The sequence below is a fragment of the Pongo abelii genome, chromosome 17 (genome assembly GCF_028885655.2).
Source record: "Pongo abelii isolate AG06213 chromosome 17, NHGRI_mPonAbe1-v2.0_pri, whole genome shotgun sequence".
NCBI classification, from domain to species: domain Eukaryota; kingdom Metazoa; phylum Chordata; class Mammalia; order Primates; family Hominidae; genus Pongo; species Pongo abelii.
This window is the reverse complement of record NC_072002.2, coordinates 38,579,634-38,596,544: the sequence shown is the minus strand read 5'-3', so window position 1 is coordinate 38,596,544 and position 16,911 is coordinate 38,579,634. Positions and strand designations below refer to the sequence as shown.

The 16,911-nt window shown below is 44.1% G+C and overlaps 1 protein-coding gene across 1 annotated transcript in view; it reads left to right on the top strand.

Moving 5' to 3' along the window:
• DKFZP469O0726 (protein) overlaps positions 1-16,911 on the top strand; it is a 224,864-nt gene that overhangs the window by 10,885 nt on the left and 197,068 nt on the right. Inside the window, 1 exon segment of the mRNA NM_001135369.1 lies at positions 9,679-9,801. Coding sequence (NP_001128841.1) covers positions 9,681-9,801 — 121 coding nt within the window. The 5' untranslated portion in view covers positions 9,679-9,680.

Below are 16,911 nucleotides of genomic sequence, written 5' to 3'. Positions count from 1 at the left end.
ATATATAATATATTGTATATTATATTATATAATAAATTATATGTTATATAATATAATATATAATATGTTATATAATATAATAATATATAATATGTTATATATATTTAAATAATATAATATATATTATTTGAAATAAATATATTTCAAAAAAGTAAATATATATTATTTGAAATAAATATATATATTTCAAAAAAGTATATATATATTTTTGAAATAGGGTCTCACTCTGTCACATAGGCTGAAGTGCAGTGGTGCAATCATGGCTCACTGTAGCTTTGACCTCCCTGGCTCAAGCAGTCCTTCCACCTCAGCTTCCCGAGTAGCTGACAGGCGCGTGCCACCACGCCTGGCTAATTTTTGTATTTTTGTAAAGATGGGGTCTTGATAGGTTGCCCAGGCTGGTCTCGAACTCCTGGGCTCAAGCAATTCACCTGCCTTGGCCTCCCAAAATGCTGGGATTACAGACGTGAGCCACCATGCCCGGCCTGTACTTCATTTTTATTAACTCATTTCCAAGAGGAGATAAGAGAAGGTGCCAGTCTCCTCCCCACCCCTGCCATTCCTTTCTAAAGTTATAAAAGATTATAAGGGAAAAGCAGTGAAAATGCCTGTTAGCATTTTGAAATTTATCCTCTAGGTATTGCTTATTTTGTTAAGTCTGAACTTTCATAGTCAGAAAATCTTTAGAGTGTGGTTGGGCTGCACAACTAGACTAGTTCTGATGCATGTAATGTCAATTGCTTTGAACATGTAGTGTCAAATTGCTTTGAATATGTAGTATCAATTGCTTTGAACATGAGAGAATGTCCAAATTGCTTTAAGAATATGTTTTAGTCAAATGCCTGTCTTAAAACTGATACCTGTGCGCTTTAGGCACAAGGCAACGTGAGTTGTTGATTTTTCCTTTTCTTGGTGAAATTTAACTGGCTCTGTTCCTTTCTCTTTCTTAAAAACAATAAAACAATCTCTATGACTATATTGACCCTGTGACCAATTTTTTTCTCTCCTACCATACTGTCTTATAGGAAGAGTCCTCTCTCCTCCTCAGGTACCTACAAATCTGTCCCTTTTCTTATTCTGGAAATTGGCAGTCATCAGATAGGAGCTCTCCCCCTGGCTCCCTGCCCCTTAACCATCCTCATCATGATCCTTGCCATCTTTCCTGCCCGCCAGCCTTGGTGCAGTGCCTTCCTGGTTTTCAGGGCCATCCTTCCCTTGGGCTTCTCTTCTTCCTCAGCTCCTCTAAGATCTCACTCCATCCCTCATTCCTCCTTTGTCCTGTATGCCAAGGTTTGCCTCTCTTCCTGGCTCTTGCCTTACAATCCTTAAACATGCCCAGGTGTCTAATATCCTAAAAGTGAAGCTGTTACTTTCTCTTCAGAAGGAAATTGCGTTAAACGAGTCTGGTGCAGTCTCCTTCTTATCCCCCATTCACTCCTCTGTTTACCAAAACCTATGTTTTTGCCTGTCTGAATTCCACTGGAGATACTCTTGGAGCTCGTCAGTGGCCTTCTTCTATTTGCCAAAGCAGTTGATGTTTTCAGGCCTTGTCTTTCTTGCCCTTTCTTTTGTACCCATCCCATTCCCTGAAACACATTCCTCCCTTGGTTTCGGTTGCTGCCACCCTCTTCTGTGTCCCCTCTCCACCCTTGGTCGTTTTTTGCCAGCTCCTCTTCCCTGGCCTCCTTTGCCTTAAATAAATGTTGCTTTTCTCCCAGTGAGGGTTCTCATTTATTCCTTTGATTTTAATGATCACTTATATGATGATAACTCCCACTATTTAAATTATTTTATTATTTATTTATTTTTAGAGACAGGATCTCCTTCTGTTACCCAGGTTGGAATACAGTGGTGCAATTATAGCTCACAGCAGCCTCGAACTCCTGGGCTCAGGCAGTCTTCCTGCCTCAGCCCCCTGAGTAGCTGGTATTTAAATTCTAACCTACAGGCCAGGTGCGGTGGCTCATGACTGTAATCCCAGCACTTTGGGAGGCTGAGGCGGGCGGATCATGAGGTCAGGAGATCGAGACCATCCTGGCTAACATGGTGAAACCCCATCTCTACTAAAAATACAAAAAATTAGCCGGGTGTGGTGGCGGGCGCCTGTAGTCCCAGCTAGTCGGGAGGCTGAGGCAGGAGAATGGCGTGAACCTGGGAGGCGGAGCTTGCAGTGAGCCAAGATCGCACCCCTGCACTCCAGCCTGGCCGACAGAGCAAGACTCGGTCTCAAAAAAAAAAAAAAAAAAAGATTCTAACCTACAACTGCTTTCTTGTACTTAAACTGTTATTAATTAGCTACTTTCTTTTTCTTTCCTTTTTTTTTTTTCCCGAGACAGAGTTTCACTCTTGTCGCCTAGGCTGGGGTGCAATGGTGCGGTCTTGGCTCACTGCTACCCCTCCTCCCAGGTGCAAGCGATTCTCCTGCCTCAGCATCTCAAGTAGCTGGGATTACAGGGGCCCACCACCACGCCTGGCTAATTGTTGTATATTTAGTAGAGACAGGGTTTTACCATGTTGGCCAGGCTGGTCTGGAACTCCTGACCTCAGGTGATCCGCCCATCTCGGCCTCCCAAAGTGCTGGGATTACAGGCATGAGCCACCTGCCCCCGGCCCTTTTGTTTGTTTGTTTTTTTCTGAGCTAGGGTCTCACTCTGTCACCCAGGCTGGAGTGCAGTGGCATGATCTCAGCTCACTGTAACCTCCACCTCCCGGGTTCAAGTGATTCTTGTGCCTCAGCCTCCCAAGTAGCTGGGACTACAGGCATGTGCCACCACCCCTGGCTAATTTTTGTATTTTTAGTAGTGACAGGGTTTCCCCATGTTGGCCAGGCTGGCCTCCAACTCCTGACCTCAACTGATCTGCCCACCTTGGCCTCCCAAAGTGCTGGGATTACAGGTGTGAGATACCACTCCCAGCCTGCTAGTTTCTTATTGAACATCTTCATCTCTGTTTCCCACAGGAATCTCAAATTCACCACAACCAAATAGAGTCACATCTTCACTCATGTTGTTTATTTTCTATCCCATATATTGATTAATCTCCCTGTTATGTATCTGGTGTCCAAGGAATTTTGTTCACCCCTGTGATCTTGGTGAACTTCTTATTCAAGTACCAGTTTACATTTTTCTTTCTCTGTATCTAATCACTAATGTTGGCAGAGAGCTAACCACTCCCCTTCTCCTCTGTGCAGCCACTGTTCCGTGTACATTGCTGTACTTGACACATGTTGTTGTGATTGTTGTTTGCATGTTTGCCCTGTTCTGGAGGGCAGGGACCATATTATCCATCATCGTACCTCCAGTGCCTATAACAGCCCCTATCATCAGTAGATACTCAAGAAACATTTGTTGAATCAATTTTAGTTTCAATCCCGGCATTTATGAGTAACTATTATGGTTTATATATTATAATGGACTGTTTAAGTAGATAATAGATTTATTTATTTATTTATTTATTTATTTATTTATTTATTTTTTGAGACAGAGTCTTGCTCTGTCAGCAGGCTGGAGTGAAGTGGCGCGATCTCAGCTCACTGCAACCACCGCCTCCTGGGTTCAAGCAATTCTCTTGCCTCAGCCTCCCGAGTAGCTGGGACTACAGGCGGGTCACCACGTCCAGCTCATTTTTGTATTTTTAGTAAAGATGGAGTTTCATCATGTTGGCCAGGATCGTCTTGATCTCTTGACCTCGTGATCTGCCTGTGTCGACCTCCCAAAGTGCTGGGATTACAGGCGTGAGCCAAGACACCCAGCCCAATAGATTTATTTTTATCCTTTTCATTTTTATTGTACAGAACTTGAGAATTTTTTTAATCTTTTTTTTCCTGTAAGCCCAATATAGTAAGAACGTAAGGAAAATGTTATAAAAAACTTCTTGTGTGTTTTGAAGATACTTCAAACATTTTTTGATTCATTCTTTAAAGGCATGAAAAGAATACTAAACCTTTTGTGTAATATGCCTGCAAGTCTAGACCATCACTCCTTGTTTAATGTACATGATTGAAAATATATTTAAAAATCCCCTGTGATAAACACCTTATTAATTAGACATGAAGCTTTTTTGGTTTTATCTTTAATAACTTATATTTTCCAGTTATAAAATGCCTTTATATTATAGGAAATTTGGAAAATACAACTAACCAAAGAAGACATTTAAAACCATTCATAATTTCACCACAAGGAATAACCATGGTTGACATCCTGATATCTTTTCCCTGTTTCTCTGTCAATATTTAGCAAATATACAGAGAGCTTAATCTATATAGGTACCATCTGTCCTAACAATATATTGCAATTTCATAGTTTTATAAATTATTTAAACATTTTTTTCTTTTTCTTTTATTTACTATTTTTTTTGAAACAGGGTCTCACGCTCACCCAGGCTAAAGTGCAGTGGCGTGATCTCAGCTCACTGCAGCCTCAACTTCCTGAGCTCAGGTGATCCTCCCACCTCAGCCTCTCAGGTAGTGGAGACTACAGGCGCTCACCACCATGCCTGGCTTAATTTTTGTATTTTTGTAGAGATGGGGTTTTACCATGTTGCTCAGGCTGGTCTTGATCTCCTGGACTCAAGATCCACCCACCTTGGCCTCCCAAAGTGCTGAGCCATTGCCCCTAGCTTCTTCTATAATGTATTTTTATTAAAAAATTTTTTTTTGAGACAGGGTCTCTGATACACAGGCTGAAGTGCAGTGGCACGATCTTGGCTCACTGCAGCCTTGACCTCTTGGGCTCAAGTGATCCTCCTACCTCAGCCTCCCCAATGGCTGGGACTACAGGCTCACGCCACCATGCCCAGCAAATCTTTTTTTTTTTTTTTAGAAGGAGTCTCACTCTGTCACCCAGGCTAGAGTGCAGTGGCATGATCTCAGCTCACTGCAAGCTCTGCCTCCTGAGTTCACGCCATTCTCCTGCCTCAGACTCCTGAGTAGCTGGGACTACAGGCACCCGCCACCACGCCTGGCTAAATTTTTTGTATTATTATTATTATTTTATTTATTTATTTTTTTTAAGTAGAGACAGAGTTTCACCATGTTAGCCAGGATGGTCTCGAACTCCTGACCTAGTGATCCACTTGCCTTGGCCTCCCAAAGTGCTGGGATTACAGGTGTGAGCCACCATGCCCAGCCTCATGCCTAGCTGATTTTTTGTATTTTTGTAGATATAGGGTCTCACCATGTTGCCAGGCTGAGTCTTCTGTAATATTTTTAATGGTTTCGTAGTATTAGGTGAATGAGCTTTTATTGACGGATCTTTAATTTTTTGTTCTTTCTTTCTTTTTTTGAGATGGAGTCTCCCTCTGTTGCCCAGTCTGGAGTGCAGTGGTGTGATCTCTACTCACTGCAAACTCTGCCTCCCGGGTTCAAGCGATTCTCCTGCCTCAGCCTCCTGAGTAGCTGGGATTACAGGCGCCCACCACCGTGCCTGCCTAGTTTTTGTATATTTAGTAGAGATGGAGTTTTTCTTTGCCACGTTGGCCAGGCTAGTCTCGAACTCCTGACCTCAAATGATCTGCCCTCCTCGGCCTCCCAAAGTGCTGGGATTACAAGAGTGAGCAACTGTGCCTGGTCCTGATTTTTTTTCTTTATAAATAATGTTACAATGAATATAAATATTGCTAACATTTAAAAAATATTAGATATTTTAACAGGCGAATGAATGCAGAGGGGATTAATATAAAAGCTGATTAGCAAACTGAAGAAAGGGCATTACAATCACTGTTAGATGAAGTCCCCCCAGAAATTTACTCTGAAAATAAGATTCTGAGTCATGACAGAGATTCTTTACTTGGCCAAACTTTAATCAGATTTCTGAAACTTCTGCTAGGTCCATCTGTGCACTTCCTTGTAAAATCGGTTTTAGCAAGAACCCTCCACCCTTGATATCTGATCAGGTTCCTCATCCTTCACCATCCCCCAGGTGGTGTCTGACCACCCTGGCTTGGCTTCAGCAACAACCCTGTTAGTTTGGTTTACCCAGAATCCCCTTTTCCCCTGATGTTTCCTCTAAGTACTTTTCCACCCACTGACCCTGACCCTGCTCCTTGGCTATAATCTCACTTGTCCTTGCTGTATTTAGAGTTGAGCTCGAGCTCTCTTCCCCACTGCAAGACTGTCTTGCAGTGTTCCTTGTAACTACCACGGGGGTTCTGAATAAAGTCTTCCTTATCATGCTTTAACGAGTTATCACTGAATAATTTTTTCTTTAAACAGCCTGAGCCTGGGTTTGGCTTCCTGCAGAGTTTTTAAGAGCTTTTTCTTTTTTTCTTTTTTCTTTTTTTTTTTTGGAGATGGAATTTCGCTTTTACTGCCCAGGCTGGAGTGAAGTGGCACAATTTCAGCTCACTGCAACCTCCGCCTCCTGGGTTCAAGTGATTCTCCTGTCTTGACCTCCCAAGTAGCTGAGATTACAGGCATGTGCCACCATGCCTGGCTAATTTTTTTGCATTTAGTAGAGACGGGGTTTCACCATGTTGGTCAGGCTGGTCTTGAACTCCTGACCTCAGGTGATAGACCTGCCTCAGTCTCCCAAAGTGTTGGGATTACAGGCGTGAGCCACCGCGCCCAGCCTGTAAGAGCTCTTTCAAAGGGAAGCCACTGAGCGAGGCCTTGTGTGAGCACTGGAAACAGGCCTTAGCCAGGCTGGTGGCTTGGTAGGGCTATAGTAGAGACCAGATGTGGGACCCTGGATCCAGGAATTTGTTGGGGGATTAGGCTGCTCTTCACTTTCTGCCTCTGAGCTCACAGGTATTTCTGAGGTGTGGGTGAGAGGAGAACACTTCTGAGGGGTGGAATTAGGACCCTCAGCTGGACATGCAGCAGAACATCCTTAGCATGTGGGCCAGATAAACCAAATACGGATAAGAGCTAGGCCAGGCCCACAGCTAGATATCAGGGGTTTCCCCTCACTCTGGGGATTCCTTTGCTAGTTTTCTGTTTCTAATGTCTTTGCTAATGTCTTCCTCTTCCTTGGTTTTTTCATTTTGGTGAGCTACAACCCTGGTGGCTTCCTGAGAAGTGGTGCCTGGGAAATAAATTTACATACTGGTATATTTAAAAATGTCCTTATTCTACTCCTACTTTTGATTGGCTGGTTATAGAATTAGGGGTTGGAAATAATTTTCCTCCAGAACTTTTAGGTATTGCTTTGTTGTCTTTTGGATGCTTATGTTGTGATAGAGAAGTCAAAATCATTCTGATTCCTGCTCTTTTATTACCTGATATCTTTTGTTACCAAAGTTCTAAAATTTCATGATGATGTGCTTTCATAGGTTCTCTTTCGTCTGTAGATCAGAAATCTTCCAGAATTGTTGGGCTCCATTAGGCCTTTCAAAGCTGTAAGACTTCCTTAAATTCTTTTTTTTAAGATGGAGTCTTGCTCTGTTTCCCAGGCTGGAGTGCAGTGGCATGATCTCAGCTCACCGCAACCTCCGCCTCCCAGGTTCAAGCGATTCTCCTGCCTCAGCCTCCCGATATAGCTGGGACTACAGGCCTCCCCTACCACACCTGGCTAAATTTTTTTTTTATTTTTAGTAGAGATGAGGTTTTACCATATTAGGCTGGTCTCAAACTCCTGGCCTCAAGTGATCCTACTGCCTTGGCCTGCCAAATAAATTCTTTCTCTGTCTCTCTGTTTTCTTTTTTTAGAACTTCTGTTTCAATGTTCAACCTCCCAGACCAATTCTCTTAACATTCTTTTTTTTTTTTTTTGAGACCAAGTCTTACTCTATCACTCAGGCTGGAGTGCAGTGGCATGATCTCAGCTTACTGCAACCTCCACCTCTCAGGTTCAAGCAATTCTCCTGCCTCAGCCTCCTGAGTAGATGGGGTTACAAGTGTGCACCACTAGACCCAGCTAATTTTTGTGTTTTTAGTAGAGCTGGGGTTTCACCATGTTGTCCAGCTGGTCTTGAACTCCTGGGCTCAAGTGGCCCACCCACCTCGGCCTCTCAAAGTGCTGGAATTATAGGCATGAGCCACTGTGCCTAGCCAACATTCATCTTTTATCTCCCATTTTCTTAACAGTTTTATTTTCTAGGAGATATTCTCAACTTATTTTCCAACTCTTTTATTGAAGTTTTAATTTTTGCTATTTTTATTTCCAAAGTTCTTTTTCTCAAGTTTTTTTTTTTTTTTAAATACCATCTTGTTTTTGTTACAGAACAGAATGTCATTTATTATCTAAGGATATTCGTTATTATTTTTTAACATTTTCTTTGATACCTTGTTTTTTCTAGGTTGCTTTTCTTCCCTGTTTGATTTTGGTCTTTGTCTTTCATGTTTAAGAGTGGGGAGCGAGAAAGTTGATTGAAAACTGAGAGAGTGGGTGGGCCCTGTTGACTGCTAACTTCACTGTAAGGTTTGCCTGGCTTGGCCACTTGCTGGGAGCTCCTGGTGTCTCTCTTGTACTTTAGGGAATATAACTAGCTGAGTCTCATAGAGGGTAAAGCCTGGCTTGCCAGCATAAGAAATGCTGATTAGGGGAAGAGGGCTGGAGACAAGCTGTTTGCTCTGCTCTGTTTTGAAACCATGCCTTCAAAACCCATCCATTCACCAGCCTATACAGCCCATCTCTTTTAGCCTCACTGGAAGATGTTTTTAACCAGTCCCCTGTTGATGACATGGAGTGGTTTCTAACTTTTCCACTATTACAAATAGTGTAATCTTTATGAGTATGGTTTCAAAATAATCTTGTGTAAGATGACAGCAAAAGTGAGGGGAAAAATAAACATTGAAATAAAAAAAAATCTTGTGTAAATGTTTTTGCAGGATAGATTTCTAGAAATAGAGTTGCCCAGACAAGGTAAATGGTATATATGAATTTTGAAGTTTATTTGATATTGCCAAATTGCTGATCTCCGCCTGTAACGTATGAAAGGTTGTATGCATTTATATTCATTTTAGCAGTCTACAGGAGTGCTATTTCCTGCCCATGCCAGCATTGTTTCTTGTCTTTTTTTATTTTTGCTAATTCAATGGGCAAGAAAAATATCACTTGTGTTTGAATGATTTTTATTTATTTGATTATTAGTAAGAATGACATACTTCTGGGAATTGCTATTTGTAATATTTGCTCATTTTGACATAAATGCTTGAAATTTGGTGTAATTTTCTATATTTGGTTTGGGGCTTGATAAGAAAATGTGACAGAAAAAATAAATTTGTTTACATATAGCCACTTCAGGGCATTTATCTATAATGAGTTTCTATTCAGAATGATTTTTTGCACAGTTTTGAATGTGTTAGTTTACATGTTAGTCTTACACTATTCCTATACGAATGGTCATACTTTGACTTTATCTCTAATTTTGTTTTTTCCTTTGATGTCTAATTTTTAATGTAGTAACTATTTGCATAATACTGTATTTGACAGAATGCTTTCACATACATAATCTTACAACAAACAGCTTATGAGGTTGGTTGTATTTTGCAGATGAGGAAACTAAGGTCTTAAGAAGTTAAGAGACTTGCCCAAGTGTCTCGTATACTGCTTCAATAATAATAGGAAGGGCAAGGGGTCTCAGGCTGAACTTCTCACCCTGCAACGGATTTATTCAGTTGTTGTGTCTGTCTTATCAGCTGCAAAATGAGGATTCTTTCCCCTTTCTATATTAGCAGGTGATATCTAAAAGCTAATGATCTTCTTAGATAATAGCAATGTTATTATTTTCTTAATTTAGAAATGAACACAGAAGCGGAGCAACAGCTTCTCCATCACGCCAGAAATGGCAATGCTGAAGAAGTAAGACAACTATTAGAGACCATGGCGAGGAATGAAGTGATTGCTGACATTAATTGCAAAGGTAAACTTTGAATGGATTTTCTAACTTTCTCTTATGAGTCTGCACTACTCTTAGCATTTATTTAATGCTAACCATTCTTATCTATCATGTAATTAATCTCTATATCTCATGCTAGGAAGAACCCCACAGATTGGAGGAAATGTCTCTCCTAGCCCCCTCTAAGTCAGAGAAAGTGACTTAAGAATTTTAAATTCTTAAAATTGTTATGGATCCCAAATATTGCAAACCACAAGGGTGACTCTAGCCCACAGGATACATCCTGTTGAGAGGTGACAGCGTGCTGGCAGTCCTCACAGCCCTCGCGCACTCTCGGCGCCTCCTCTGCCTGGGCTCCCACTTTGGCGGCACTTGAGGAGCCCTTCAGCCCACCGCTGCACTGTGGGAGCCCCTTTCTGGGCTACCCCAAGGCCGGAGCCGGCTCCCTCAGCTTGCAGGGAGGTGTGGAGGGAGAGGCGCTAGCGGGAACCGGGGCTGCCCGCGGCGCTTGCCGGCCAGCTGGAGTTCCGGGTGGGCGTGGGCTTGGCGGGCCCCACACTCGGAGCAGCCAGCCGGCCGGCTGTGGCGGCCCCGGGCAATGAGGGGCTTAGCACCCGGGCCAGCGGCTGCAGACGGTGTAGTGGGTCCCCCAGCAGTGCCAGCCCACTGGCGCTGCGCTCGATTTCTCACCGCGCCTTAGCTGCCTTCCCGCGGGGCAGGGCTCGGGACCTGCAGCCCGCCATGCCTGAGCCTCCCACCCCCTCCATGGGCTCCTGTGTGGCCCGAGCCTCCCCGATGAGCGCAGCCCCTGCTCCATGGCGCCCAGTCCCATCGACCACACAAGGGCTGAGGAGTGCAGGCCCACCGCGCGGGACTGGCAGGCAGCTCCACCTGCAGCCCTGGTGCGGGATCCACTGGGTGAAGCCAGCTGGGCTCCTGAGTCTGGTGGGGACGTGGAGAACCTTGATGTCTAGCCCACGGATTGTAAATACGCCAATCAGCACTCTGTATCTAGCTCAAGGTTTGTAAACACACCAATCAGCACCCTGTGTCTAGCTCAGGGTTTGTGAATGCACCAATCCATACTCTGTATCTAGCTACTCTGGTGGGGCCTTTGTGTGGACACTCTGTATCTAGCTAATCTGGTGAGAACGTGGAGAACCTTTGTGTCTAGCTCAGGGATTGTAAACGCACCAATCAGCGCCCTGTCAAAACAGACCACTGGGCTCTACCAATCAGCAGGATGTGGGTGGGGCCAGATAAGAGAATAAAAGCAGGCTGCCCCGAGCCAGCAGTGGCAACCTGCTCGGGTCCCCTTCCACACTGTGGAAGCTTTGTTCTTTCGCTCTTTGCAATAAATCTTGCTACTGCTCACTCTTTGGGTCCACACTGCTTTTATGAGCTGTAACACCGCGAAGGTCTGCAGCTTCACTCCTGAGCCAGCGAGACTACGAACCCACCAGAAGAAAGAAACTCTGAACACATCCGAACATCAGAAGGAACAAACTCCAGACGTGCCACCTTAAGAGCTGTAACACTCACCGCGACGGTCCGCGGCTTCGTTCTTGAAGTCAGTGAGACCAAGAACCCACCAATTCCGGACACACTATGATAACTTTTTTTTCTTCTTGAAGACATTGCAGTTGACCTAGCAGGTTTGAGTGTTTACTGTGTGCCCTGGAGATAATGATGAAGAGACACATGGGATCCCTGCCCTCATTGAGCTTAGTCTAGTAGATTAATAGATCAGACTAGTCTGCGTTACAAAATAGGTACCAGGATGTGGAAGTGCAGGTGTCATGGGAGAGGTGTGGAACTGGAACTTGAAGGATTTGCTTCTTGAAGGAAACGATTCTAAGATGAAACGTGAAAAAGGAGGAGTTAACCAGGTGACGATAGAGAAGAAAAAATGGTTCAAGGAAGAAGAAACAACATAGCAACTAAGTCATAATATGCTATGTGTAGCAAAGTGGCCAATACATCACAACCTTGCATCAAATGTGCAGAGAAATAAAACGTGTTCTCTAAAATGGCTCTGGTATTGTAATAAACCTCTTCATGTTCTGGGAGGTATGGGGAGAGTAAACGTTAGTCTTTGGGTACTTCTGTCTTTTTTCTTTTTCTTTTTTTCTTTTCTTTTTTTTGAGACAGGGTTTTGTTCTGTTGCCCAGGCTAGAGTGCAGTGGCATGCTCACAGTTCATGGCAGCCTCAGACTTCTGGGCTCAAGCCTTTGTCCCACCTCAGCCTCCAGAGTAGTTGGGACTACAAGCACATGCCACCATGCCTGGCTAATTTTTGTATTTTTTGTAGAAACGGGATCTTGCTATGTTCCCCTGGCTGGTCTTGAACTCCTGGTATCAAGCAATCCTCCCATCTCAGCCTCCCAAAGTGTTGGGATTACAGGTGTGATCCATTGCATCTAGCCGTACTTTTTTTTAGTAGCCGTTTTGATAAAGTCTTGATCTCCCTTCCCCTGTATTTCATCTAACTTGTTTTGAGTGTTTGAGTGTAGAGATGAGCCTTGCTGTGTGTTCGTGCGGTGGAGAGGCAGGGTTTCCTCAAATCTATGACTTGGCTTTGGGTCCTCAGCCGCCCTTGTCTTCCTGGTGCTCCTTAAGCATTGGAAGCTAACGTGAAACTCAGGTAGAAAGTCAAACTCAGGTCTCTCAGAGTGTCGTGTGGCATAGGTAAGGCTGCTTGGCTTTATCAGGAGACTCTCATGTTGGCTTGTGTTACCCTCTGTCACATCTTCATCTGGCACCTGGCCTAGGCTTGCTGGTTCAATACACACACACTCCTGTTCCCCTCCTGGGAGAGTGGCATGTGGGAGCCAACGACATGGGGGAACCTAGAGCAGCTCTGGTTAGCCAAAATGCAGCCTTCCCTCAGGACACCTTACTGAGTCTGCTTTGATGTGGCATCTGGCAGGGCAGTGCTAAGATGGGCGATCTAGAGGAGGTCTTTTCCTGCATCCCAGAAGCAGCTTGCCTGTTCTCTGTGTCTCCTCAATGTATCCCACTTTCCGAGTTTAAGATCCAGAGCCACGTGTCTCAGCTTTTGTCTTTTTTTCTTCCACAGTTCCTCAGTCCCAGAAAGGGGTGGCTTCAGATGGATATTTTATTCTTTTTGCTACTTCCTCCTCCTGTACCAGGGCAGCTAACCTCGTGACCTCACCCTCAGTGGGGAAGAAATAACATCTTTGCAATGGGGAAGAAATAGCATCTTTGCAATAGGGAAGAAACTGTGATCTGAGGATCTGGATTGTCTAGAAACTGAGTTGGTAAAAGGAATTTTAAAATGTCTTTGTTATGGAGAATGATCTGAGGAAAAAAATATTTAAAAATTAAAAAATGTATAAAATTTCCCCCCATTCTTCAGCAAAGACTGGCTCTTTATCTTTACCTCTGGATTCTATTTTGAATGCCAAAACATTCGATCATCCTCAGTGACCCTTTTCTGTCTCCCCTTCCCACCTCCACCCACGTTTGCCTCAGGCTAATTAGGAGAAAGTCATCTACTTGGAAATGTAAAGCTGAGAAATATGTTAATTTTTTTTTTCAATTTTCACCTCATTATACCTGTCAGTCAGACTTTATCTTAAGGGCAGTTTGAAGGGTTGATGCAGAAGGTGACATAGTCAGACGATACGCAGTTCTTAAGGGAGTAGGGAGGGGTGGGCAAGACCAGGCGTGAATAGTGTTTCCATGTGGGGGGTTCCTTCCTGGCATTTCTTGGTTTTCTTTCCTTTCTTTCTTGTTTTTCCAAATCATGACAAATTGGGAAAATGCTATAAATTACTATAATTCTCCTGCAAGAATTAAAGGTTAACAGTCAACATAGAGATGTTACTGTTTGGAAGGAATTCACTGATGTCAAGTTGAAAGTGAGGGAAAGAAGGGCTGATGTGAGTGGAAAGTGAAGGTTAGTGTTTTTAGGGTCTGGGAGAGGAGGATAGAATTAGTTTTGCTTGTAGCTGGTGTTGTGTTACAAGTATGTGTTCATGGTCCTGTCTGTTGCTTGTGTGATTCATTCTTGCAAATAAAATAAATATTAATATGTATATGCATAATATACTTTTTGTAAATTCTATGACTGATGTTCCAAGAAATAATAAATTTTGGAAGCAACCTAAGTACTTATATTGGCAGTCTCAACACACAATTCTGTGTAGTGCTGTCACTTTACTAGGAGGTCCAAATGTGAAGTTATTCGAATATTCCCCAGTAATACCTGCTGGTGTTTTAGTGTTTTAATATTATGTATAGTGTACTGTTCTTTGTAAATACTCCAAAGCTTGACATTTCTTATTCATTGAAACACATCCTTTTAGCTATCTATAAGTAAAGAGTATGAAACCTGTTTGAAGTATTTTAAGAGTAAATGTAGGATCTTGGAAATTTTTTTCTTTTTTTGGGACATAGTCTTGCTCTGTTGCCCAGGCTGGAGTGCAGTGGCGCGATCTTGGCTCACTGCAACCTCCACCTCTTGGGTTCAAGCGATTCTTGTGCCTCAGCCTCCCAAGTAGCTGAGATTACAGGCGCCCACTACCACACCAGGCTAATTTTTGTATTTTTAGTAGAGACAGGGTTTTACCATGTTGGCCAGGCTAGTCTCCAACTCCTGACCTCAAGTGATCTGCCCGTTTTGGCCTCCCAAGGTGCTGGGATTACTGGTGTGAGCTGCAGTGCCTGGCTGGATCTTGGAAATTTTGATTTCTTGATCCAGAATCCTATTTGGAAATACTAGATGTGAGGACACCAGGTCAGAAGCTGTCATAGGAAGTGAGAGGAGACAGTGTGGTTTGGATGGGGGCAGAAGCAGTGGCAATGGAGAAAACTAGATGTAATGAATATTTAGGAGTTGGAGTCAGTCGAGTTAATTCAGTGTGGGGTGAAAAGGAGAAAGCAGGAAGGTGCTGCTGTTGTTGAGTGAGGAGGGGAATGAGGGGCCATCCATTGTGAATACACATGTGGGAGGGGCCTGGTGGTTCCTGCGAGTGTGTGTAGGGAGGACAACAGGTGAGTTCAGCTTTGTGCTTTCTGAGCATGAGGAACCCTTGCCCAGCCCAATGGAGATGTCCAGTGGACACTTTGGAGATGGAAATATGGATTTTGAAGTCAACAGCACAGAAACAATGGAAGCAGTGGAAGAGGGCCATGAAATACCTCTTTTTTTCTTTTTCTTTCTTTCTTTTTTTTTTGCGACAGCATCTTGCTCTGTCATCCTGGCTGGAGTGCAGTGGTGTGATCATGGCTTACTGCAGCCTTGAACTCCCAGGCTCAAGTGATCCTCCCATCTCAGCCTCTGGAGTAGCTGGGATTACAGGTGTGTGCCACCACCCCTGGCTGATTTTTGTATTTTTTGTAGAAATAGAGTTTCACTACATTGCCCAGGCTCGTCTTGAACTCCTGACCTCAAGCAATTTATCCGCCTTGGCCTCCCAAAGTGCTGGGATTACAGGTGTGAGCCACCATGCCCGGCCGAAGTACCAGTTTTGAAGTTACCAGTAATGGACTAGTCGGGGAAAATAAATTTTCCAAAGGATATGGAAAAGTAGAGCCAGAGAAATGACAGGACCCACAAGGTACAAGGCTGTGGCAGCCAGGGAAGAATGTGGCCGTGCTGTCCTGGGATGCAGTGATGGCGGAAACCTGCCCCTGGGACCCAGTGACAGCATTTCTTGATAAAAATTGAGGACAGTGTTCATGATCTGGTGGGAGATGAGCCTCATCTGCAATGGGTGGGAGTTGACAGGAAGGAATGTTAGGTAGAAAGAGCCAGTGAAAACTAGAATGGGGAGAGTGAGGGGCGCAGTAGCTGCCAGGGAGCACAGAGTAGGGAGGGTTTCATTTGTGTTTCCTCGTTAGATGGGAGACACCAGAGTTCTTACTCCTTCCCATCAGCAACTAAAGGGGGAGAGGTTGAAGATAGGCAAAAAAGGAGGGCCTGAGAAGCAGGAAAGGATGGGCTCCAGGATCCAGGGAGAACGGTTAGTCTTAGACCTCGGGAGGAAAGTTTAGCAGAGTGCCTGTAGATATAGGTGGGATGGTTGATTTGGTGCTGGAAGCCCAGGGAATTCTATGAAAGCTTCTGTTTTCTCTGTGAAGCTGAAATACGTCATCTGCTAAGGTAGAGTTGTCTGGATAAAAGGCTTGAGGAGACTAGTGAAGGACTGAATTACTTTTTGTTGGAATAGATGAGAGATGCTTGGACAGGGCCTTATAGAAGCGCCTTCAGCTAGTGTGAGATCCTGAGTTTATGGTGTGTAAATCCACAGGGCTCTGTTGTTTTTCTTCACCGTTGGTTAGCGACCTGGGTGTTGTTATGGAGAAACTGGGCTCGTGTACTTCTCAGGCTTTGGAGGTTTTTTAGGCTACTGTGACAGATATTATAGTGACGCCAGGATTTTCAGGATATGATAAAGAAATGTTGAAGTGAGGGATTAAAGAATAGACACTGAATTTATTGAAGGAAGTGAAGATGGAGGGTATTTACATATACATGAAAGTGATTAGGCCTGGTGCAGTGGCTCACCCCTGTAATCCCAGCACTTTGGGAGGCTGAGGTTAGAGGATCACTTGAGCTCAGAAGTTTGAGACCAGACTGGGCAACATGGCAAAACCCCATCCCTACAAAAGAATCCAAATATTAGCCAGGTGTGGTGGCGCATGCCTGTGGTCCCAGCTACTTGGGAGGCTGAGATGGGAGAGTTGCTTGAGCCCAGGAGGTAAAGGCTGCAGTGAGCTGTGATTGCACCACTGCACTATAGCCTGGGTGACAGAGGGATACCCTTTCTTGAAAAAAGAAAATGATTAGAGATGGGGGCTGGATACGTTGAAAAGAAAGTCTGAGGGATAGCTGTGTGGACAGGCTGGAAAGTTGGGAGTGCTTGGGAAAGTGGCTTTCTGTGTTCTGAGTCCAGGGGTGATGATGGCGCCCAGGCTGTGGCTCTGGCAGTGGGTCCCTGACCTTAAACAGAGGTACAGTTTGTGAGAAATGAGGGAAGCTAAGAAACTGAGAGACCAGGGTGCTGAATAGGCAGTTGACCCCCTGAGGATGGTGGCAGGATTTGCAACGGGGTGAAAGAATAGGCTGCCCAAAGTTATTTGGTGAGGGGCAGGCCACTGGGAGGC